This window comes from Gymnoscopelus microlampas, assembly GCF_963454915.1.
Source record: "Gymnoscopelus microlampas genome assembly, chromosome: 22".
Classification (NCBI taxonomy): domain Eukaryota; kingdom Metazoa; phylum Chordata; class Actinopteri; order Myctophiformes; family Myctophidae; genus Gymnoscopelus; species Gymnoscopelus microlampas.
Window position 1 is genome coordinate 33,804,977 of NC_139959.1, and position 26,129 is coordinate 33,831,105.

A 26,129-nucleotide genomic window follows, 5' to 3' on the forward strand; every position below is an offset into this window, starting at 1 on the left:
TCTGTTAAGGGGTCTATATGGCTGCTGTGAATAGAGCCTTATGGCAACCTCGGAACGGTCGCCACCAGGCTAAAAAACAGTAAAACTATTCCTAAACCTAGCCCTGAAACACGACTGTCATATCATGACGGGCATGGTCATCGATGAACTTCAACCTGGTGTTTGCACGTTCTCCCTTTTTGGCCCACACATCTACATAAACGTTCAGATTTCAAATATAAAGTTCAAACCCCATGGCCATGGATGTTACAATACTGTACGGGCCCTAAAAAGTACCCGTATATTCCGTGTTGTTCAATAAAAATAATTTTAATCCGATCGGTGGCCATTTTCTCCATATGCTTTCAACTACGCGGTTGGGAGGTGTATTGCACTCTGATGCATTATAACTCTATGAGAAAATGGCCACCGATCGGATTAAAATGCTTTTTATTGAACAATATGGAAAATACAGGTACTTTTGAGGACCCGTACATAATTGTAACATCCGTGGCCACGGGGCAAGCACTTTATATTTGAAATATGAACGTTTATGTAGATGTACGAGCCAAAAAGGGAGAAGGTGCAAACACCAGGTTGAAGTTCATCCATGGCTAGCCTAACCCTAAAATGTATTTCTAACCTTATCCTCAGTCAAACAATACAAGAACGACGAGCGATCCGCGTATTTTGGGGCGAGCGTTCCGGTTACCGTGTGTGTCCGGTGTCCCCCGTGTTAGCAGCAAACAGTAGGAAGAGGAGTCGCAATCTGGAGCCGGGGACCAGAAAAGGGACCAAAATGACCACCCAGAACTGTATTTGAGTCCCCGACGTGTTTGGTCGCCGTTTACTTTATATCAGATCTCCGACACGGGTCTGTCTTGATGCTGGGAGATTCGATCGTTCGATGGTAGCATCATCACAACGAACTTAAGGAAACTACTGAGTTTTTTTTGCCTACATGTGGAGCCGGCATTGACCGTCATTGATTCTCGTCGCGATCAGTAATGTTGTTGTCATTGTGAGGTTGTTGTGCATTAGATTAATGCCGCCTCTCGTTACACTACCTGTTGCTGGTCGCATCAAGGGGGGTGTATTATATGTCCACGTGTTTAGGGTGCAAGGGTCTCTCTCTGTAAACCCTGATCACTGGACTTCATCACCGCAGACCAGACGATCACACATGAGTTGTGATCCGTTGTCGTAGCCACACAACACGATCTCTGTTTTCCTTTTAGTTTATAATAGACTTTATATGTGTGATCGGTTTTTATAACCTATTTAATTAGCTAGATCTTTTTATAACTGCCAAAGATGTCGTGCCTTTTACTAGGAGTAATAAGAAGGTGAGTGTTTATATGGACTTGTTTTACTGTGTTATTTATTTATTTATGTAATGATGTTGTATCTCTGATCTGTAAGGGGGTGTGTGCATTGCATTTACACTGACAGTACATGGTGTACTGTACTGTACACTGGGTGTTTGAATTGGTCTGGCTGAAACTTGCATCGTTTCACGTTTGTGATGTGATCAGTGGTGGAAAAAGTACTCAGGAGTTTTACTTAAATAAAAGTATCAATACTGCAATGTAGGAATACTCTATATATATATACCAGTAAAAGGCTGGAATTCAAAATGTACTTGAGTAAAAGTACAAAAGTATTGGCATCAAAATGTACTTAAATTACCAAAAGTAAAAGTACTCATTATGCAGAATGTCCCATTTCAAGTTTTCAAATGTATAAAAAAACTTCTGAAAATAGCAGATCTACAAGCTCTCAATGCTGCTACGCACTGTGAGCTGGTAGATCTGCTATTTTCAAATAGCACAAAGTAAATATAGGGCTGAAGTGGTTAATGTATGTTTTGTGACAATCTAACTCTGCAAAGTAACTAGTAGCTAAAGCTGTCAAATAATTGTAGTGAAGTAAAAGTACAATATTTGCCTCTGAGATGTAGTGGAGTAGAAGTAAAAGTACTGAAAATTGAACTGAAAAGTACTCCAGTAAAGTAAAAAAGACCTCAAAATTGTGCTTAAGTACAGTACTTGAGTACATGTACCACTGGATGTGATCACATTTTTACCAGTCAGTGTAGCTGAATAGGCGATATTGTTGTCGGTGTGACAATGCCAATGTCTCAGTGCAACTGTAAGGTCTATAAAAGCACATATTGTTAGGCTACACACTATTAGATAGGACAAATATTTTAACAGTACAATGGCTAATACAGATAAGCTACCTTAAGCCAGATTTGCAAACCTATATTTCAAGATATGGCCATTGGCACTCTTCCTAAATACATATTGTTTTCATAATATGTGTTTAGGTACACACAGGTAATAGGCTCTATGCACAGCAGCCATATTATGAAGACATTCACTGGTGTTACCAATGATACTAATGAAGGCTCTGTCAACAAACAACTATAATATAAAAACTAGTCAAACATTGGCCAAATTGTCAAATAATAAAAGAAAGAGGCAAAAATGTGTGAAAATAGCCGATCTACAAGCTCATCGCGAGGCGTTGTGAGCTTGTAGATCTGCTATTTTCACTATATTTATCTGTGGAACAGAGTCAAACAAAATGTAATGCCTCCACTCAACTGCAAAAGTGCTTGTCAGAGTGGGGGGTCCCCAGTTCAAATATGATTATTTTGGTGGGTTCACAGCCAGGTTGAGAACCACTGGGATAGATAACTGAGTTGGGAAACGTGTTGAATTTTCTCAGCTGTTAACGTAACTGTCCAAATCTGACACAGGAGTGCGGAGCTGCCAATGACACTGTCACAGGACAACGGCCTATATACCACCAACGCACACTCAGAGTTGTATGTGTCAAAGTGTTGTCCTAATTGTATCCAAATCTCTACATTTCCTGTTCTTCACTACTCTCTTCCTTAGGTTGTGTGGTCCTATCACACAGGGACTGAGGAGTACATACTGTGAGCACTCCGCATGTGTGTGTGTGTGTGTGTGTGTGTGTGTGTGTGTGTGTGTGTGTGTGTGTGTGTGTTATGCTTGCCATAGGGGAATGCATGTCAGTCAATTGACCATTTCACAAAGAATGCATGTGAAGACTACGTTATATTTATATACTTAGATCGTGGGGCTCGCGGGAAAATAACCTAGTGACGCGTTGTACAATATAGGTTCGAGTATTACAGATCAGAAAGAAAGTCTATATTAATTTATTGTATGTGTTTGCATTTGTGCTCAAGACATTTTGAAGGACTTGTCCCATTATAACATGTCCCATGTGTTTCATTGCTCTTAAGGAGCATCCCATGTACTTCCCCCCTGTACTCACCACAGGCATGGCATGTCTAGGCCCAATGTAAGTCACAGAGGCTATCAGCAAGATGTGCATGCAATGTAAGGCCCTATACCTACGTGCTGTTATTGCTTGCTTCGTGTGCGTAGACTATGCCCTGTGAAACTATTGACCGATGTGGGTGTGTGTGCTTGCGGAGCATGTGGATTGGCCTGCTGATTCAGAGACGTGTTTGATTGTACTGGGGGAAAAGGAACTGTGCACTGCTCACCCCGGAGCCAAGCGACAGCAGGGGAGGGGGGTTATGGGAACTGATACATTCCCGTGGTTTATCTCCGCTCACCATGCATCCACTCAGGTGCTCCGTTCTTGATAAGATCCCTGGTTACAAAGTCTGTGTACTCATGTGTCTTGTTCAAAATCCCATATGTTCTCCCTCTTCATGGGGAATAGTACAGTTAACCACAAAAACTCTATTCAAAATGTTCCAAAAAATAGCTGATCTATAAGTTAAACGCTGTGACGCGTTGTGAGCTTAGAGATTGTCTATTCTTGAATTTCTTTGGGGGGAGATTTGAGAACATTGTCATCTATAATGACATGGCCAAAATAGGGACGCCAGTTTGAAAGTGGTTAAAACAATGCAGTGTGCAGCAGCACAAACGTTTGCTCAGCGTTTTAGCTCAGTGCAAGTTCTTACAGGCCTCCCATAAATTAGGAGCTTCGCCGCTATGCTAAATGGAACCATGTTTAACTTGTGTAATGGTTCAACCGATTCGGGGGATGGGGCGAGGAGAGATGAGCACAGGATAGGGGGAGGGAGAGGAAAAAAGAGAGGGAGAGAGGAGCGAAAGAATGAGTGGAGCCCTTTGGGCATCAAAGGTCATTAGGGGATGATGAGGTCTTTGAAGAATGACATAATAGAATGAGGAACAGAGGAGCTACTCTCCGCACGCTTGTTTGTTTCCCATTCGGGTCTTTGTCGCACCAGCCCGTGGCTCTACTCCTGTAGACAAGCAAGGACCATTATGTGTTTTATTGATTCACTTTGGAAATCTGACCTTATCTGATTTGACTTTCTAATCACATTAGAGCTTTAACTCTGAGCACTGTACACATGGTTATGGTGATTTGTAACGTGATCGAGTACAGGGCCATGCTTGGTTGATTCTCTTTGGCGAGAACGAGGGGCGAAGAAAGGCATATTGATCTATTTGTGGTGGAATTATCCTCCTATTTGAATAGTGACATTTATGATCAAATGTCAAATACAGTATGTGTCCTTGGATTTGTTGCTTAACCACTTTAAACCCTATTTACTACAGTTGACCGGAGTCCCTCAGGGGTCTATCCAAAACCCATTCCTTTCCCCCTTAGTCAACACCAAATCTCTTTGCAGATAATAGCCGATCTACAAACTCACAATGGATCGCATTGCACTGTGTTGTGAGCATGTAGATCTTCTGTCTTAAAAATGGTTGCTATAATGACACGACAATGTTTTGATTTGTGTGGGTTGAATGGGTTATCCAACACAGATTGAAACATTTCATTTTTTGGTGAAAGGGATAGTTCACCCAAAAAAAAAAATTCTATCGATTAGTCTCCCCATGGAGACTTGAATTATTTGGTTACTTGATTATTGGCTTAAGAATGCGACAAAAACAAATCCATGAATTCAAGTCTCCATGGGGTGACTAATCAATAGAAAAAAGTAATTTTGGGGGTGAACTATCCCTTTTAATCAAGAAGTCTGAACAATGATTTGGTGTGTAGGTTACTTACTTTAAAATACCGGTATTTGACATTTTTCATGGAGCACCCACTGTTGATGTGTGTGTAGTTAACCCTTCACTATAATGACATGCCCATAGTAGGGACACCAGGGTTAATGTGGTTAAGGAACAGGGTAAAGGTCCATGTTCTATAGTAGTCTGAACTTTGAGGTTGGGTAGAAGTTGTTCTTGGCATCTTGCCCTCTTCCCCCGTCAAGTTACAAGTTATCTTCTCACTGTGGGCTTATAAGGCTTGGCTATGCACGTAGCCTTTGTACTCGCACGCTGACCAAATGTGTGTGCATGCGTGTGTCCACTCCACGCACATGATGCACAATGACGCCCTCAGTGCTGCCAACTGGGAGCTGAATGCTGGCAGTTTTCAGAGCCACTGTCTCACTCGCTTTCAACCAACCGCTCAAGTAGAAAAGTGTGATTTGTGTTCCTGGTCGTAATGAACCACCGACTTCTACGTGAAGTGCAGTGTGACTGAAATTATAAAGCAAATTCCTAGGGATGCATGATTTATCGGTCATCATATCGGTATGAGCATTATCAGCCTTAAAAATTCAATATCGTTTGAACCGATATTAAAATAATATATCGATTTTAGCCAATATTTTATTTTATAATATTTGAATTTGAAAAAGCTTTTTGTGATGATGAAGGCTGCAGATTCAATCAGTGTTTTCTGCTGAATCGGACAGAAATCGGCGCATCCCTACAAATTACAGTATTTCTATTCTGCTGCTGCATGTTTCCTATTTTGTGGACGGATGGTTCTAAAACCTTCCTTATGATGAGTTGACGAAGATTCCATCTGAGGTCACCAGTAGCACATTCTTGTACCACTACACTTAAGGACGTTCAACTGATTTCCATTGACTACATTCATTCCCTAAGCTCTAACCCTAAACATCACCATTACACGTGCGCCTAATCTCAACTTACAGTAGCCCTAACCCTGAACCCATGTCCTAACCCTAAAACATCCTCTTGAAAAGCGAGGACCAGGCAAAGTGTCCTCACTTGATGTTATTTTCCTTATCTTGCTATCCTTGTGAGGACATTAAGGTTCTGACAGAGATAGCAGTGCATGTATTGTACACACACACACACACACACACACACACACACACACACACACACACACACACACACACACACACACACACACACACACACACACACACACAGTATTTCAGGTTAAGCCAGTCATCACTATGCATTGGTGCCCTTTGTTACTGTAGCAAACTATAGGAAGGCAGAGAAAGGGATCACACACAGGGCCTCTGTTTAAACAGCGTGTGCAGTTGAAACCCTCTTCAGTGGCTTGGCGTTGTAAATACCGTGCGCTGTTAACAAACAATAGGCTGGCCATCTCCTCTCCTCTCTCATTATGCGAATGGGCTTATTGCTGAGGTCTCAGGTTGCACCGTCCTACCCCAGGGTAAACGCAGGGCAACGGTAGGCATGTCGCTGTCCCTGCTGTCACATGAATGCCCCGCCCCGTAGTTACAGCTTTGGACTTCCAAAAATGCAAGGGTGTCAGCTGTGGGCTCTGTGGTGAAACTGTAGTCCCGGTATACTGAAAGTGGCATACCTGTTTCCGGTTCCAGTTCAGCTTCCCATTGCTTCATTTGATTGGTCGGGGCAGCAGATTGAAACTGGAAACAAACAGGTTCCGGAACTTCAGTTCCAGTTCAGTTCCTCATAGCATTGTTTGATCGGTGGGGCAGCAGATCATTATGACCATAAACACCTGTTTCCAGTTTCAATCTGGGTATTATGGTGAGCACCTGCTAGTGAGGTGTTTCACCAGGGGGGTGTAACGCATGCGGAGGAACATTTTATCCATCTCAGTTTCAATCCCTGCCCAATGGAGCCCCGACTAACCCTTAGGAGTCGCTAGTGCAGCGACAGAGATCGTCTTTCCAGGGGCAGATAGTTGAGTGGTTGAGGTTCGTATCACATGCCTGACAGCGAGACCCGGTTTTGATACCCGGCCAGGACTTCCTTTTTACCACATGAACCCTAGCATCTCGGTTCCGGGACAAATATTTGGTAAAAATAACCGATCTACAACGTACTTGTAGATTGCCTATTTTCTGCAAAGAGATTTGCTGTAAAGGGAAAAAGGGAGAGGACTTTGTATTACCCCCCCCCCCCCCAATGTCACCCCACACCCGGTCAACAAAGTTTTATAGGGTTTTCAGTGGTTAAGAGCAGATTGGAAATGTTAACACTGTTATATTAAACAATCCCTTGAAAGGAAATAGGAAAAGAAACACTAGTCCTCCAATGTAATGTTTTATCCCTCAGGTCATCCTAGTTGGCTAGCAGTTCTAGCCTGTCTGCACAGATACTGTCTGAACATAGTCGTTAAACCTGTTGAACCTCATTCACTTAAACCTTATCAAGGCAATTGCTGCATCTCTCATTTTGATCATTTAGCATCAGGACCACAGTGCACAGTAAACTATAGTTTTTTTCTCCCCAATTTAGTTGTTGCCAATTCCCCCCATATTTGTATAGTCCTTGTCACTACCAACCTCTACTGTTTGGTCTTGAGGAGGATGTAGACAGTCACAGGTCTCCTCCGATACACAACATTTTCTTTTGTGCAGTTTTCCAGGAAGAGAATGTGATATTGTTTATTTATGTTTTTGGTGTCTTATAATCCCGTAAGGGATGGGTCTTATGACAAGACACGAACATAAAAAATCATTCATTCATTCATTCATTCATTCATTCGTGTAGTCGCCAGCCGCTTCTTTTCAGCTGACAGTGAGGACTCTGAGGAGTTTCACTGGGTGTAAACGTATGTGGAGGAACATGCCATCCCTCCCAGTTCTGCTCCCTGCTGAACAAGCATCCAAACCAACCGCTAGTCCAGTGACGGTGATTGACCTTGCCTGCTTGCTTTTCACTCACGAACATGACCAATTGTGTTCGATGGAACTCAACCAAGTCGAACCCCAGTCTCCACGGTGGTGGACAGATACTTTTATGGTTATTATAGTTTAAAGCCCAGTTCACCAATTATTCTCGACGCAACTTGCAACAACGTGCAACCATTCGCAACCACTTGCAACATTATCCCCAAACTGCGCTGACCGGCAACGGGTCAATTCAGACCGCTGCAATTTCTTGCAACTGGTTGCAAGATACTACTAGTTTTGTTGTGTTAAATATCGGGCACCTGATATATAAAGCAGCTAAGACAAATACATCATTCTGATATTTTAGCTTCTGTTTCCAAACTTTCCATGTTTGATCATTAGGTTGCATGAAATGTGTAACATGAATAACGTTAATTCAAAATCTGGGATAATTCCCAGATGTATTGCTGTACTTTAAATTCATTGAACTACCCAATATTTGCACCCAATGCAGACTAATAAAAATACTACTCCTCTGCATCTTCCTACTTCATCCGTGATTTAGGACAATTCCCTAACCCAGGACAAAGGTTTAGGACCTGCTGCTTTCCCCAGGGTGTGTGTACTGTGTATAGTTGTTGTCCACGATGAGAAAACACCATTCTTCTAACCCTGTGGTTCTCACCCTGTGGTTCCAACCCTGTGGTTCTCACCCTGTAGATTTGTTATTTTTGCCAAATATTTGTCCCATATCCGGGATGCTAGGGTTCATGTGGTAAAAAGGAAGTCCTGGCCGAGAGGATGTTCAAATGGACAGGAGGATGTACAAATGGACACCTATGGGTCTATAGGCTCTATGCACAGCAGCCATATTGTGAAGACATCCACAGGTGTTACCAATGATACTAATGAAGGCTCTGTTCCATTCACTGGAAACACTCTGCTACACCAGTGGGTCTAAAATGTGTGTCCAGGGTACAAATGGAACCAAATGGACCCGTAAGGGTCGTGGAAATTGAAATATCTGAGAACCACTGTGCTACACTAAATGGAACAGAGCCTTCATTAGTATCATTGGTAACACCTGTGAAGGATGTGATAATATGGCTGCTGTACATAGAGCCTATTTGTACACCCTCAGAGAGTTATCGGGGTACTTGAAATTAAAAAGTTTGAAAACCACTGCTCTAAACAATCCATTCATTTCTCTTCTCTTCCAGGCGGGGCGGTGTTGGGGCCAGCATCGGGGTTCGATCCCTGGCCTCCATTCCCTCTCTGCCCCCGGCTGTTGCTGAGTTCGTTAAGGGGGCGGTGGACGAGTGCAAGCCCGCCAGTGTGCACGTGGTGACGGGGACACCAGAAGAATCGGCAAACATCCTGGCTGGCCTGGAGAAGGAAGGGATGGTTAAGAGGCTGACCAAATATGAGAACTGGTAAATACTGCAATTCAGGGGTCTTCAACCTTTTCAGGCCAGGGACCCCCTAGCTGAGAGAGAGATGAAGTAGGGACCCCCTCTATATTGTATAAAATTGTGTTTCAAATTAAACTTTTTTTTTTACTTAGTCTTCTCTTTTTCCCCTCTACACTTAAACCTCTTTGCCAAAAATAGACGATCTACAAGCTCACAACGCCTCGCGCTGCTAGGCGTTGTGAGCTTGTAGATCTGCAATTTTTGGCTAAAGTTCTCCTCAGAAAAAGGGATGCTAGGGTTCAAGTGGTTAAGGTAAGAAAAAAAATCATATCACACAAAGAATTGGCGGACCCCTTGTAGTAACTCTGGTCCCGGACCCCCTGTTGAAGACCCCTGCTGTAATTAATCAGAATCAAGTTTATTTGCGCTGTACATTTGTATTACAGTTTCCCCCTACCAATCCTGTATAAATCACCACTAAAAAAAACAAAATAAAAATAACATTATATTATAAAATGGTCTGGGGCGTTCACAATAAACTCAGTTCTAGTATCACCCTGTGCTTTGTGAGACTCTCACCAGCCACCTCTATCTCCATGCACACAAATCCATTAGTACACGTTAAGGACGCAGACATCAATCGACCTCTCTGTCACGCTCTCACATCGTGTTCGCCGAGACGACCGCGGCGTGCCAGACGCTCACACTGTCATAAAACCAGATAAGAAGGAATAATACATAAAGTGTATTATTAAATGAACTTTCACCCCAGAGGATTATAGCTGTATTTACTGTAGCTATCATTATGATGATCTTTATTGTCAGGACACATTTACCTCAGTTTATGGCTGTGGTTGTAGATTAAAGAAGTCCTCTTTCTGGGACACTCCTGTGTTACAGTAGCACTGCAGATGCTCCTCTGATGCTATCACACCTGACAATTGCTTTTAGCCTGACATGACATATATAATATAGACACACAATCCATATAAAAAAATACTAACAGCCTAACGTGATATACTGTAGAGCTAAACAATAAAGAGAAGTTATCCCTGTAAATAAGGACTAACAGACTAAAATGACATAGCCATATACAATATTGTTGCTGTCGGGCAGAAACCAGCCAACTCCATTTTTCCGCTATTGCATTTTTTCCATAAATCAGTGCTATTGAACAGCCTTTACGTCTGTGTGTTGATTTCAAAACAATATTGAACCAATGTAAAGTATTAAAAAGCGCTTCTGACACATTTCCTCAAACTTTCTGCTAAACCAGCTAACTCCACCAAAGGGGGGTGGAGTTAGCTGGTTTTGCTGACTCCAGGCTCCACCCCCTTTTGACCTCCAACCTCATTGTGAGCTTGGAGGTCCATTCAGCTGTTCTTATCAATGAGGAACAAAACCTCCTAACTCCACTTTATGTTTTGTTTTGTTTTTGTCATTTCCTGAAAAATTAACATTTTGGAGTTGGCTGGTTTCTGCCCGACAGCAGAGATATACAGAAGTCATCCATATAAATAAGAGCTAGTATATAGTAGTCGTAGTCCCCACGGGTGTCTCTATTTCCACTACTTGTCCTCTCTGCTGTCCTGATTCGTAATGCTGCTTCCTTGGTGACAGCTGGCTGGCCCGCACAGACCCCAAAGACGTGGCTCGAGTGGAGAGCAAGACAGTGATCGTGACCAAGAATCAACGGGACACCATCCCCATCCCTAGTGGAGGAGTCAAGAGCCAGCTGGGCAGCTGGATGAGCGAGAGCGACTGGCAGAAGGCTAGAGCGGAACGTTTCCCTGGCTGCATGGCAGGTGGGGGGGATTATACGACGTTAATGTTATTTCCATGTCACCGCAATTGAGTTGGGTATCAAGTGTACCTTGTTTGTGTGTGACTGTTTGGTTTGATAAGGTGTAACACTTGTAAAACCCAGGAAAACACATCTAACAGCTGTCATGCAGTCTAAATATACAGTAAACGCCACTACTGCCTTTGGGCAAATTAAACTTGATGATGACTATCGTGATCCGGGACTCATAGAGGTTGTATATAGTGGGGGATTAAGGGTTAATTACACACAGGTGAGGCCAGCTGTCATGTTTCTGAAAATCGTATTAAACTTAAACCTCATAGAAAGAAATCATAGAAGTTAGGTGACGCGTTCTTAAGGATTCCAATGGTTCCCCTCTATGTTCTATTTCTGTATCACCTATGACAGGCAGCATTCAGGGGTAACACTTATTCATCAATTTTCTCCATTTGCAAGCCTGATGATCATCAGTTATGTATTACATTACCCTCTGCTCTTTACCCTGTCTGCAGGTCGGACCATGTACGTCATCCCCTTCAGCATGGGTCCTGTAGGGTCTACACTGTCTAAATATGGTGTCCAGGTGACTGCTGCCCTCATCACTTTGCATTACCAATCAAGCTGTGGCTGCCTTATTGTGAAATTGCTTTAAAAAACACAACACCACCACCTGAAATAGCAACCTTTCCCGTTTTCAAAAACCTTATTGAAAATGTGTGAACGTTTTTGAAAAATGCTGACAATAATGACATGCCTAAAATAGAGACATCAGGTTTTAAGTGGTTAATGTGACCCCCAAATAGCCATACCAATCTAGATGTGGCTGCCTTATTGTGAAATTGCTTTAAAAAACACAACACCACCACCTGAAATAGCAACTTTTCTTGTTTTTAAAAACCTTATTTAAAATGTGTGAACTTTTTTGAAAAATGCTGACAATAATGACATGCCTAAAATAGAGACATCGGGTTTTAAGTGGTTAAACTGGCACAATAATCCATAACCATAATCTTGTGAATTGAATCCTTTCCAACTGACTCCCCTGGCAGCCGCTGGGGGCCACATGTACCATGCAACATGCAGTTTGTATACTTTACATCTATGTGTGTAGATGTCGAGCAACACTATAGTCGAAAAGGATTGGTTGATGCAGTTTGAAATTAACCTGTGGTCACCGTGAGACCTTGAGAGACAAAGTTCCTAGTTAACACATTCACTGCCATTCACATATCAATCACGGACATATCCGCGATTTAAAATCCACCCTAAAATCCAACTTATTACTTTAAAATCCTGTATCTCGGCTCTTGTGTATTTTTTTTTTTTTACTATGCATTTTTGGCGACACATGCTATTTTCAACGGGGTATAACAAGAGAACGGGAGGTCATGATGACATTTTTTTTCCCACGGAAGCACAGTGATTTCCTCCATGATTAGCAACCATCAGGGGATAGATCATACTGGAGATACATATTCTGTGGTCTTGAAAAATTAGTCAGAATGCTTAAAAATGCTGGCAGAAGCTACCTGTCAGCCTTAGAAAGCCCCTGGCAGTGAATGTGTCAAGAGTGATGAAGTTTAGGGGTGCAACAAGTTAATCGATTATACAAAAATATTGATAATTAAATAAAATAAGCAATAATAATAAATAATGTATTCCTATTTTCATTATAGGCAAAACATAAAAGAAAACCTTAAATAAATTCAAGAAGTTTGAAAATAGATCTATAAGCTGATCAACGTTGTGTTGTCGGCTATTTTCACGTCTTTTGCACAATACAAAATATATTAAACACGCTGCTTGACTATTTGATGAATCGAAAAAAGAATCAATATACTAATCGCTAAGAAAACAATAGGTAGTTGTGGCCCTAATGAAGTTTTCTTCTCCTCGTAGGTGACAGACTCACCGTACGTGGTGGCCAGTATGGGAGTCATGACGCGCATGGGTACTCCCGTCCTCAACAAACTGGCAGAAGGAGAGGAGTTTGTCCGTTGCCAGCACTCCCTTGGAAGCCCCCTGCCACTCAAAGGTATCACGAAGCCTGTCACGATAGGCTCTATGCACAGCAGCCATATTGGGAATGAACTGGGCCCCTGCCTTACTTCCTTTTGTTACCAATAATACTAATTAAGGCTCTGTTCCATTTAGTGTGGCATAGTGGTTGTCTTATTTTCAAGGACCCCCATAACTCTGAGTGTACAAATGGAACCAAATGGACCCTTATGGGTCCATTTGGTTCCATTTGTACACTCTCAGAGTTACACACCCACCATAAGGGGCCATTTGGGAACCAAAATGGAGTGTTTCTAGTGAGCCAACATGCACAATACAGTGTTTCCCCTAGCCAGAAGGTGAAGGTGTGGGGCGCGCATGCCGGAATACTTTGGGTCAACATTTTTTGGGTTCTCAAAATGCATATTTGTGCTCAAACACGAAGACTTATATGGTACATATGCACAGTAATGAGCAGGAATATATATGTGTATAGTTTACATATGAATTGTCTCCAGATTTAGGAAAATATACTTTTATTAGACCGTAGTATAGACAAACTGTCATAAGTAACAAAAAGACAGTGGTGGAAGAAGTACTCTTCTTACTTAACACATTACCTGCCAATCACGGATATGTCCATGATTTAAAAAAAAAAAAGATTTCGTTGAAAAAAATCATATGGTGGCGGTCGTATTTAAGGGGTGGCGGCCCGCCACTGCTTAATGCATATAGGAGAAACACTGCAATATCAGCACCCTGACCAGAATGGAACAGAGCCTTCATTAGTATCATTGATAACACCTGTGAAGGAAGTAAGAAGAGGCCCAATTTCTTTCCAATATGGCTACTATGCATAGAGCCTATTATTACATGATGATGGCTAGATCACAATTATTTAAGATAATCGCAATCATTTTGCATAGTCGTCAGAATCGTTTCCATTCGTCTGTAGAAATTCATCTGTTGAAAAATAATATAAATAATATTTTGTTCACCTACAGGCCCACATCGCGTCCAGCTAACCTTTTAGAAAGTTACTAAATGCATGGCCTGTTTGGCCATACTACATTATTTATTTTGATTATTGGTACCGGTCGTTGTCAGTAATGTCTGTGTATATTTAAGTTATTTTTCATATCTGCCCTGTGCAGTTTTTGTTTACAAAGACTAACCCGTACAGGCGTGTATACTAGGTTCCCTCCTCTTCAGTGAAATGAGCTGATCTGCAAGCTCACAATGCGTCACAATACTTGTAGATCGGCTATTTTTGCCAAAGGCTCTCCCCCAGAATAGGGATGCTAGTAGTGATGTGCGGGTCGGGTTTTTTCATGACCCGCCCCGCCCCGCCCCGCCACGGAACCCAACCCGCCTCAACCCGCCCCGCGACCCAATTTATAAATCTATGGCTCAACCCGCCCCGCGACCCGCGGTAAAAAAAAAAAAACGGTAAAATCATGAAGGAAAATAATCCTCAAGTATACACCCCAAGTGTATTCAAACTGTTTTATTGTTATTATTCTTATTCTTATTAGGAATAAAGACAAAACAAGAGCATGTTATTTTTTTTATTTTTTTGCGTGTGAGAGCGCTGACCCGCTCACCCGCAGCCCGCATAATTGCCTCTGAAATCCTGACTCGACCCACTCGTGCCGCGGGTTGACCCGCGGGTCCCGCGGGTTACGGGTCGACCCGCTCATCACTAGATGCTAGGGTTCATGTGGTTAATGGCAGACTTCTCTCTCTCTCTCTCTCTCCTCACCCAGCTCCCCTGGTCAGCTCATGGCCCTGTAACCCAGAAAAGGTGCTCATCTCCCATCTGCCAGACAGCAGACAGATCGTGTCCTTCGGCAGCGGCTATGGAGGAAACTCTCTCTTGGGGAAGAAGTGCTTTGCTCTCCGCATCGCCTCCCGCATCGCCAGGGACGAGGGCTGGCTGGCCGAGCATATGCTGGTGAGAATGAGCTTGATGGAGAGGTTCCTTTAGTGGATATTTCTGAGGTTTTCCATTTTCAGAATTCGACCCATTAAAGGGATAGTTCACCCCCAAAATGACTTTTTTTCTATCGATTACTCACCCCATGGAGACTTGAATTCATGGAGATTTTTTTGTTTTTGTCTCATTCCTGAGCCAATAATTTGATGACCGGCAGCGGTTATCACAAAGTGTCAACTTTGAGTCTCCTACCGGAGACATTAGCATCTTTCCGCCTGTCATCAAACGATTGGCTTAGGAATGCGACAAAACAAAAAAATCTCCATGAATTCAAGGTTTCATGGGGTGTGTAATTGATAGAAAATACGTTTTTTTTTGGGGTGAACTACTCCTTTAAGACCTGAGGCCCGATTCTAAAAATGTCTTCTAAATCATAACAGTTTTCTGAAAAACGTATATCAGTAAAGGTATATCAAACCTTTTCATGTCATGGACCCCCAAAATTATATGTATTTTGACCACGGACCCTCATCTCAAAATATTCAGTTCCAGGGACCCCCAGGAGCAAATATTTGAGTAAAAAATGTTTGCTTTAAACCTAAAATATATATAAGATTTGCACACATTTTAAGATCTTTCAAAAATAGCAGATCTACGAGCGTATATCTGCTATTTTTCAATAGCCAACCAATGTGCTCTATATATAGCTAAAATGTAAAATTACATGCAGTAGTTGCGTTCCCGGTTTTAATGGGTTAATCAGTTTCATGGACATATAGCTCTTATGCATTCATCTGAAAGATCTCTTATACTACCACTCCCCCTCCCGTCAGAAAATGTTTACAATGAATACATTATTTTAACTGCAAATGAAAGACAAATTGTGTAGGAGGTTGCCAATATAATAAAAGTATGTCAACAAAAACAAAAGTTAGGCAGCCCTGGGCCCATGATGAACCCTTTTTCAATTTAAAGTATTGTGGTGCTATGTTATTATCTGTTTAGAAGTTATGAGCATTTTTGTGGCAGGCTACGACTACTGTCACACCCGCTTTTGTGTGAATCAGTTCTTCTTGGCCCCGAACCATCCTTTCCACCATATGTTTTGCAATTCCTTTCATTACTGCCCAAGATATCCTGCTAACACATGGTTGGAGAGGGGCTTAAACATTACCTCCTTGGCCGAGGTAATAAGTAGCTAAAGTGAAGTGAAACGGCCCTCAGTAATTTTTAGGTCTGATAAGGTAAAAGTTCGGTGCAATCTGGGTGGCGTAGATGTAAAGCACTCACCCACAGACTCCGGTTTGGCCGGATGTTCCAACAAACACAATTGGAAGCTGGCAGGGGATTGTGTCCTTGTCACTGTACTAGCGACATCTGCTGGTTGGTTGAGGCGCCTGTTCAGTTTGGAGTGAATTTTGGAGAATTGTGTATTACACTCAGATGAAAAGAAGTGTCTGGTGACTCCATGTGTGTCACAGGAGGCATGTGGTTGTCAGTATACACCCTCCACAGACCAGTGGGGCAGGGGTGGGGTATACATAGGAATAGGCTCTATGCACAGCAGCCATTTTGGAGAGAAATTGGGCCTCTTCTTACTTCCTTCACAGATGATACTAATGAAGGCTCTGTTCCATTCTGGTCAGGGTGCTGATATCGTGCATGTTGGCTTACTAGAAACACTCCATTTCGGTTTCCAAATGGCCCCTTATGGTGGGTGTCTAACTCTGAGAGTGTACGGGTCCATTTGGTTCCATTTGTACACTCTCAGAGTTATGGGGGTCCTTGAAAATAAGACAACCACTATGCCACACTAAATGGAACAGAGCCTTAATTAGTAGTATTGGTAACACCTGTAAAGGAAGTAAGGCAGGGGCCCAATTCATCCCCAATATGGCTGCTGTGCGTAGAGCCTATTGACAAGCTCTGTACGGAAACGTTTTTTGATGTAGTCTGTCTAGTTTTCAACTAACACCGTGGTCATGTTTTGTGCCACACACCTCACCTATTAAAACTCACCACTCTCTCTCTCTCTGCTTTCTTTTCCCCACTTGCTCTCTGCTCCTGCACTTGCTCTTTCTTACACAACCTCCCCTCTCTCCTCTTCATTTCATCTCCTTCCCCTTCCCACTGCCACCTCGTCCTCTCTCAGATCCTAGGTATCACCAACCCTCAGGGAGTGAAGCGGTACGTAGCCGCGGCCTTTCCCAGTGCCTGTGGTAAGACCAACCTGGCCATGATGAAACCCTCCCTACCGGGCTGGAAGGTTGAGTGCGTGGGAGACGACATCGCGTGGATGAAGTTCGACGGCCAGGGTGAGCGGGGAGAGGAACGCGTGTACATGCACGTCACAGGACCTGTGTCACAAGCATGGATGTACACATAAACACACTCACGCACACACATGCACGCGCGCATTAATTTATGTTTTATTGCACAACAGTTGTAAAACAATACGCTCTATGCACAGCAGCCATATTATCACTTCCTTAACAGGTGTTACCAATTATACTAATGAAGGCTCTGTTCCATTTAGTCTAGCACAGTGGTTTCCACGACCCCATAACTCTGAGAGTGTACAAATGGAACCAAATGGACCCATTTTACGGGTCCATTTGGTTCCATTTGTACACTCTCAGAGTGACACATCTGTAAGGGGCCATTTGGAAGCCCATTAGGGTCCCTGGACCCCAACTGTAGACCCACTGGTGTAACAGTGTTTCCAGTGAGCCAACATGCACAATATCAGCACCCTGACTCTGTTTGACCAGAATGGAACAGAGCCTTCATTAGTATCATTGGTAACACCTGTGAATGTCTTCATAATATGGCTGCTGTGAATAGAGCCTATTGATCTTCAAACGATAAATTGATGACACGACCCTGTCCCAATTCATATTGTGTATATCACAGTAAGACAGTGTTTGAAACCTATTTATAATGGTCTTAGCTTAAAGTCTATAGTTCATTATGTATATGCTAATACTTTCTTTCACTGAAGTGCAGAATTGCTCATTTGGAAAAGCTCATTTAATTTACTGTTCCAGACAGTGCGGCCCATTAACCCATTCAATCTGGGAAAGCATCTGTGTCATTTTAGATTTAGTTACACTATATATATATATATATATATATATATATATATATATATATATATATATATATATATATATATATATATATAGTGTAACATACATTTTTTAAGAAAACTGGATTTAGAAGGCATTTCTAGAATCTATATGGGTCTCTCTTTATGGCCATTAATTTCGTCGCTCCAGGAAAACTGAGGGCCATCAACCCAGAGAATGGTTTCTTCGGCGTTGCCCCGGGAACCTCCGACAAGACCAACCCGTACGCCATGGCCACCATCCAAAAAAACACAGTGTTCACGAACGTTGGTGAAACCAGCGACGGAGGGGTGTGGTGGGAGGGTCTGGACGCCCCCACGGATGGGGTCACCCTCACAGACTGGCATGGCAAAGCATGGAAAAAAGGTAAGCTAGGCTTTACAGAATGTAGACTGGTTCTGTATTATGAACCCAGTTGCTCGTTAGGCCAGTGATTCTCAAACTTTTTCATGTTAAGGACCCCTAAATCTTTTGGCCGCGGACCCCCATCTGAAAAGATGTTTTGCCAAATCTAAGAGAAGAGTTGTGTTGTTCAAAGTTTCATAATTATTCTACACTTTTTGCAATTGTTAAAGATTTTTCGAAGGGGTCCCTGAGAACCCCTGCTTTAGGCTGAGCTATTTGCTCACTTTCAATGATAATAACAGACAGACAGACATGTCGCTTGACAAAATGTTTTATATTAACTGAAACTTTCAGTACAATGTTGAAAATGTTTTTTTTTTGCTGAGCAACAGAGTTATCCATCAAAGAATGAATGAAGCATACATTTACTATGGTTTAACACAGGCAACTCTACTGCATGTGCCCACCCCAACTCCCGGTTTTGCACCCCGGCCTCCCAATGCCCCATCATCGACCCCCTGTGGGAAAGCGAAGAAGGTGTTCCCATCGACGCCATCATCTTTGGTGGCAGGAGACCAGAAGGTGAATTGAGAAAAATGTCTTTTCAATTTCTTTGTTTGGAATATTGGGGGAATTTTCTGAGATGTTTAAAAAAAAATTGTACTTACAAGGAGAGCACACAATCATGTATTGCCCACTTGGTATGGAAATGATTTGATCTCAAAGTTTACTTTAACAACCACACTTTCGGTACAGCATGGTGGGTAATCTCAGTGCAATGACAACATCAGCAAAGGTCAAACATGGACAAACATCAGTATTCACTGTCACAAGACAATGTTCACAGGCAATGTTGACTAATTTGACATGGTCCTGGTGTTCAGAGTCCTTGCCGCAGTGGGAAAGAAATGGGTTGTTTTTCCCCTCTGATTTACGGATTCTGTTCTAGAGAGTAAATGTTCTAACACAGGCATAAAACACACTATAACACCACAAGCTGTGCTTGAATAATACAGTGAAGATGTATGATAGCTACATAGCTAACTAACAAATGTGTATCTTCCAGGAGTCCCTCTGGTGTACGAGACATTTAACTGGCGTCACGGTGTGTTTGTCGGTGCAGCCATGAGGTCGGAGTCCACAGCAGCTGCTGAGCACCAAGGTACACACTCACACACACTTAGGTCATGTTCAAATGACTATTAGCAGGGTTTTATTTGCAAACAAAACAGTGGGGGACATTTTCCTAACCACTTAAGCCCTACAGTAAATACTTTTCTTTTTTCCCTTTTTGGCCTGGGGCTTTTTTCTCCTCTTTTCTCCCCAATTCGTTATGCCAATTAATAGGCTCTATGCACAGCAGCCATATTGGGAATGAATTGGGCCCCTTCCTTACTTCCTTCACAGGTGTTACCAATGATACTAATTAAGGCTCTGTTCCATTTAGTGTGGCACAGTGGTTGTCTTTTTTTCAAGGACCCCCATAACTCTGAGAGTGTACAAATGGAACCAAATGGACCCTTACGGGTCCATTTGGTTCCATTTGTACACTCTCAGAGTTACACACCCACCTTAAGGGGCCATCTGGGAACCAAAATGGAGTGTTTCTAGTGAGCCAACATGCACGATATCAGCACCCTGACCAGAATGGAACAGAGCCTTCATTAGTATCATTGGTAACACCTGTGAAGGAAGTAAGAAGAGGTCCAATTTCTTTCCAATATGGCTGCTGTGCATAGAGCCTATTCCCCCCCACACACATGTGTGTTGTCACTGCTGTCGTATCCTACTGACTCACCAGCCAGTGAGGAGCCCCCACCAGGAGGACGTAGAGCCTCCGTCCTACTCCTCCTCCCACCCAACACTCCCTGCTGACATGACAGTACTCCCGTAGGAGTACGTACAGTGACAAATATCACCCTCCCCCAACACGGGCCAATTGTGTTCATATAGAATAGCGTCTATACTATATAGACGCTCGACAAAGCCGGATGCACTGCGATGGGTTCGAACCCGCAGCCTCTGTGGTGGTGGGCAGGCACTTTACCACTGCACCACGCAGGCGCCTACAGTATATACTTCTTCACACGACAAATAGCGAAAATAGTAGAGCAAGCTCATGTTGACACGTTGTGAGCTTATAGATCTGCCATTTTTGCATCCATTGTAAGATATGGGGATGTTTTATGTGTTGTTTAGTGTAACACAGGCTTGTTCTTTTCCTCCAGGCAAGTCGATCATGCACGACCCCTTTGCCATGCGCCCGTTCTTCGGCTACAACTTCGGCGACTACCTGGCTCACTGGCTGAGCATGGAGAACCGCAAGGCCCCCACCCAGCTGCCCAAAATCTTCCACGTCAACTGGTTCCGGAAGGACCCCGCCTCGGGCGCCTTCCTCTGGCCGGGCTTCGGCGACAACGCCCGCGTGCTGGAGTGGATCTTCAAGCGCTGCGGAGCCCAGAGCGAGGACGAAGCGGCCAAGAAGAGCATCATCGGCTGGTTGCCGCAAGACGGCGCCATCGATACGTCGGGCCTGTCGGGCCTGGATATGGGCGCCCTGTTCGACCTGCCCAAGCCCTTCTGGCAGAAAGAGACCCAGGAGTTGAGGGCGTACTTCACCCAGCAGGTGGGAGCCGACCTGCCCGCTCCGGTGGAGGCCGAGCTCAAGGCACTGGAAGACAGAGTACGGGCTTAGAAACGTGAAGCAAGCCGAGTCTAGTGGGAGGAAGTAGAGATGGAGTCGTTAATGACACGGGATTAAGCAAGTAGGGGTAGAACCGCAACCACTGATAGATAGGCCAGATTCTACTGCTGATGCAATGTTAAAGCCCCCCTTCCAGGACTAAAGCCTAAGTTATGCTTCATTGCACAACGGTGTCTCTTGACAGCGAGCAACAGCACCGCATTATGAAGCATAAGTTAAACTTAAGATGTCTTTTCTCAGCATAAGAAATTCATATCCACAATATTTTTTTGTCACCTCACATGTTCTATGGCGGTAGCAGAGTCCTCTGATCTGGGTGGCTCTGACTTATCTCGTGTTTGACAGAAGCCAGGAAGGCTGAAAGGGTAGGGTGGGTGGGTGGGTGGGTCGGTCTGGAATGAAGACATCACTATTACAGTGATACTGCAATACTGCAGGATTAGATCTTGGTGGTGTTTGGGGGGTAGTAGGGAAGGAATGAATGAACTGTTCAAAACCCACAGAGCTGTTGCAGCAAACAGATTTCAAGATGAATTTCAAGATTTATATTAAGCTAAATAATAATGATCCAACATGATTCCTGTCTTATTCCTAGCTGCAGTGCAGACTGAATGCAGAACACTATACTATGGTCAGTAATAATTCCACATGACCTGGCACGATGACTAGGGGATCAAAGCACAATCGATGTAGTCCAATAGTGCCTTTACAGACCTTTATCCAGTCTCTAGGCTCCTAATGTTTACAAGATTAACCCCCAAAGTCTTCTCAGCCAAGCTCTGATGTTTTCATATTTTAACTTGTCGAAGGATTTTAAATAATCCTTAGCTCCAGTTCTGTGAACATTCATTTGATGGGAGTCCTCTGAAATGCTCCTCGTTTCAAGATGAATTCAGCTTGGTCAACCAACACTGTAAGAACATTTGATCAGTGTTCTGTTGTGGAAATAGGCTACACTAAAAATATTTTAGAAGAATCCCATCGTTGTTGATGGTCATGTGATTTTGTTTGCCACTTTTTATATTGACCTCTGATATAAACACATGATTTCTGGTAAAGTTTACACAAGTCATAGGTAAAATGTTGGACCAATAAGACAGACTGACATTACCACAGATAACGTGAATGTCGAGATTTTTATTACAGTGCAATGAATAAATAACCTCCAATTGAGACAGTGTTGGGTCTTCATATTCAGGTTTGAATTAATACAAACAGATGGACACACACACACACACACACACACTTTATCTTTCTCCCTCTCTCTCTACTATTAGTGTTTGTACTATATAGAGTATATAATATATCAGTACTTTATACTACTATAGAGCAGTAGCTTACTAAAGAGAGGATAGCTATATTCTGATAGCAATCATTGCTATAGTCTATAGCAATATATGCTATCAATATGCTATCAGAATATAGTTAACAAAAGAAAATCACTACTGAACTTTTAATGCTTACCTATTATAAATGTTGTAGTGGTATTCCATCCTACTACTGTAGGAGAGGATAGAAGGATACGGGATAGGTGGGCACTGGGGACATCTGGGCACCTCGATGTGAAATTGCCTATTTTGTCCAAAATGTAAAACAAAGAAAAAGAAAAATGGTCTCAAGTAATGTAAAGTATACATGATGTGAACATGCACAGTACATCATTATCGGACTCAATGTTATCCTTCAACTTCTTGTTTATGCCCCAAAATGACTGGATATACAGGTTTTGTAGCAATTGTAGAAATATTAGACCTTAATTGTCGAATGTTCTAATCATGTATACTTTACTTTACTTAAAAACATTTTCCAAATATTTTATTTTTTAACATTTAGGAAAAAATAGCCAATTTAACACAGAGGTGCCCACTCTTTGTTGGTGCCCACCTATCCTGTTACCGGATATAATACCTGCAGCACCAGGTGACCCTGAGGACCAGGGTTAAGAACCACGTGACTAAACCAGTGGTCCGGGGACCACCAGTGGTCCTTGAGGGAGTACCAGGGGGTCCCCAGCGAAATGAGTTCACATAGCGTCACAATCATTGTTAACCACTTAGCTTTGGCTATTCAAAAATAGCAGATATACAAGCTCATAGCGCGGCACCGAGTGCTGCGCTATGAGCTTGTAGATCTGCTATTTTTGAAAAACCTTGAAAAAGTGTGCATATCTTTGAATATTTATATATTTTTTTTAAGCGAAAATTAACTGATATCTTTGCTTCTGGGGGTCCCTGGCTCAAAATATTTTCAAATGGGGGTCCGCGGCCAAATGTATATCAATTTAGGGGTCCTTGGCATGAAAAAGGTTGAAAACCACTGGACTAAACCATTGAACCATTGTTGTTAGGTAGCCTTGACGAGGCATGTGACCCATGGGACAGGGGTCTTATCTCCTGTTTCTGTGGCATGAGGTGGCTTGATGTGCAAGTACATGTCACAGGGACTTACCCCCAGTCCAAGCCTTGATGCTGAGTGTAGAGCAGAGAGGCATTGGGTCCCATTTTTATAGGCTTTGGTATGACCCAACTGGGGGATTGAACCCCGACCTCCCGAGTTAGAGGGCGGGACACTAACCACACAAGGCCACCCACTTGGTATATTAGGCTCTATTCACAGCAGCCATATTATGAAGACATTCACAGGTGTTACCAATGATACTAATGAAGGCTCTGTTCCATTCTGATCAAACAGAGTCAGGGTGATGATATTGTGCATGTTGGCTCACTGGAAACACTGTTACACCAGTGGGTCTACAGTTGGGGTCCAGGGACCCTCATGGGCTTCCAAATGGCCCCTTACAGGTGTGTAACTCTGAGATTGTACAAATGGAACCAAATGGACCCGTAAGGGTCCATTTGGTTCCATTTGTACACTCTCAGAGTTATGGGGGTTGTGGAAACCACTGTGCTAGACTAAATGGAACAGAGCCTTCATTAGTATCATTGGTAACACCTGTGAAGGAAGTGATAATATGGCTGCTGTGCATAGAGTCTATTAGTAAGGATAATATTGAAAATAAAATCCTGCCTTGAATATTATATAAAATGCACTTTTTTACTGTATTTCAATTCAAATGTATTGTACAACTCACCAGAAAATGAAACCAATTATATTAAGGTTGATTTTTACACCCTCAGAGTTGAATTAACACTCCGGATTTTACTGTGCAACTGTGTGCATGTCTCAACAGTTGTTGGTACACGAACGGACTCCGCTGAGACAGTTTGGGGTTAATGAAGTTGTTCATTTCCCCTTCTCAAACTAACTAAATGGTTAAGAAATTCAATCCAGATTTCCGGTCAAAACAAACAGCATTGTGAGCTTGCAGATTGGCTAATTGCACTATTTAAAAAAAAACATTTCAACATGTAAATAATAATAATTTAACATGGAAACCATTATGATGATTGTGCCATCAGAGCGGAAAACCAATGTGTTGCATTGCTACAGAGATGTTGACACCTGCTGACTGCAATTTCCTTTCCATTGTTTTGTGATGCATTGGGTGATACTAGATCTCTGCTCGAACTAACCCACACTCTCAAAACAGTAATGCACCTGGAGAAGGCAGGCTTATTGTGTTATTATTATGGGATAGTTCCTGGAATATCTGCTTCTGGCACGAGGCATTAAACTTCTGAAAAACACTGCTGACAGTTGTAGTATGTACCGGAAAGGTGTTGTGAATGAAGACCTTTTGCCACTTTTTTTTTTACAGCATATTTACCTCTGATATTATAAACACAACTTTCTGGTACACAAGTCATGTGTAAAAGTTGGACCAATAAGGCAGACTGAACAGAGATAATGTGTCGAGAATTTTTATTACAGTGCAATGAATAAATAACCTCCAACTCGGACACATTGTTGGTTCTTCATAATTCAGGTTTGAAATAATACAAATAGACGGATGTACGTATGAAACATGGCACCCAAAAGTCTTTTGAACATGACTCCATTCAGATGCTCTCACAGGCAAAGTGATGCGGAACAAACATATCAGATAACAGAAATCACAAAGGCAACTTTTGTTTGTAAAACAAATACGGAACAATTAAAAACGGAAATAACCCTAACCCATGCCCAAAACAGCAAGTTTAAAGTACCGTAGTTAAATACTAATTTGCCACACTATGGATTCCATCTGTGCATTCTCCTATGACTTTTTACACACACACGCACACACGCACACGCACACACACACACACACACACACACACACACACACACACACACACACACACACACACACACACACACACACACACACACACACACACACACACACACACAGCTTGTGTAGGGACTTTGTGCATTCACTCACATTAGGGGGAAACCGTGTTATTACTAAATGACACAGGATTACAATCCTCAGTGTCTCTGATAGTGTCTCTTTCTCATGATTACTTTATCTTGGATATGCATTATAATAACTATTATCTGTTGTGTACATTTGCCATCTCTAAATAATACATTTAGCCATGCATGGAGTGTCAGGTTAGCCTCAACTAGGGAGGCTGACCAGTCTCTCAGAGGTCACTGGTTCGACCCCGCACGCATAGGTGTAAGGGACTTGCACTGTACCTTGTGTGTTCATTTTTTCAAACTACGGTACACCAAATATCTACACCAAAAATAACAGGTCTTGAAGCTCACAGATGTGAGCTTGTAGATCTGCTATTTTTGGCGAATGTTCCCCCCAGAATAGGGATACTGGGGTTCAAGTGGTTAAACGTAATGTATTTTCATGTATTTTTCAATCTCTCCTAATGGAAGCGGATATTCTCTCAAGTTTTCCTTGTGACATACACTGCAAAAATAGCAGATAGCTATTAGCGTCATAGCTATGACAAGCTCATAGCGCGGTGCATGCGAGTGCATGAGCTTGTA

General features: G+C 42.6%; 1 protein-coding gene across 1 annotated transcript; it reads left to right on the forward strand.

Annotated features, from left to right (window-relative positions):
* The first annotated feature begins 714 nt into the window (after nt 1–714).
* On the forward strand, nt 715–22,406 carry pck2 (phosphoenolpyruvate carboxykinase 2 (mitochondrial)). Its single transcript, XM_084048091.1, has 11 exons — nt 715–1,325; nt 9,133–9,345; nt 10,945–11,129; nt 11,641–11,711; nt 13,028–13,163; nt 14,893–15,080; nt 17,215–17,377; nt 18,341–18,556; nt 18,980–19,117; nt 19,602–19,697; nt 20,764–22,406. Exons 1-11 carry the CDS (start codon nt 1,294–1,296, stop codon nt 21,228–21,230), a joined length of 1,905 nt encoding a protein of 634 aa, XP_083904217.1. The 5' UTR covers nt 715–1,293; the 3' UTR covers nt 21,231–22,406.
* Nucleotides 22,407–26,129: the final 3,723 nt, after the last annotated feature.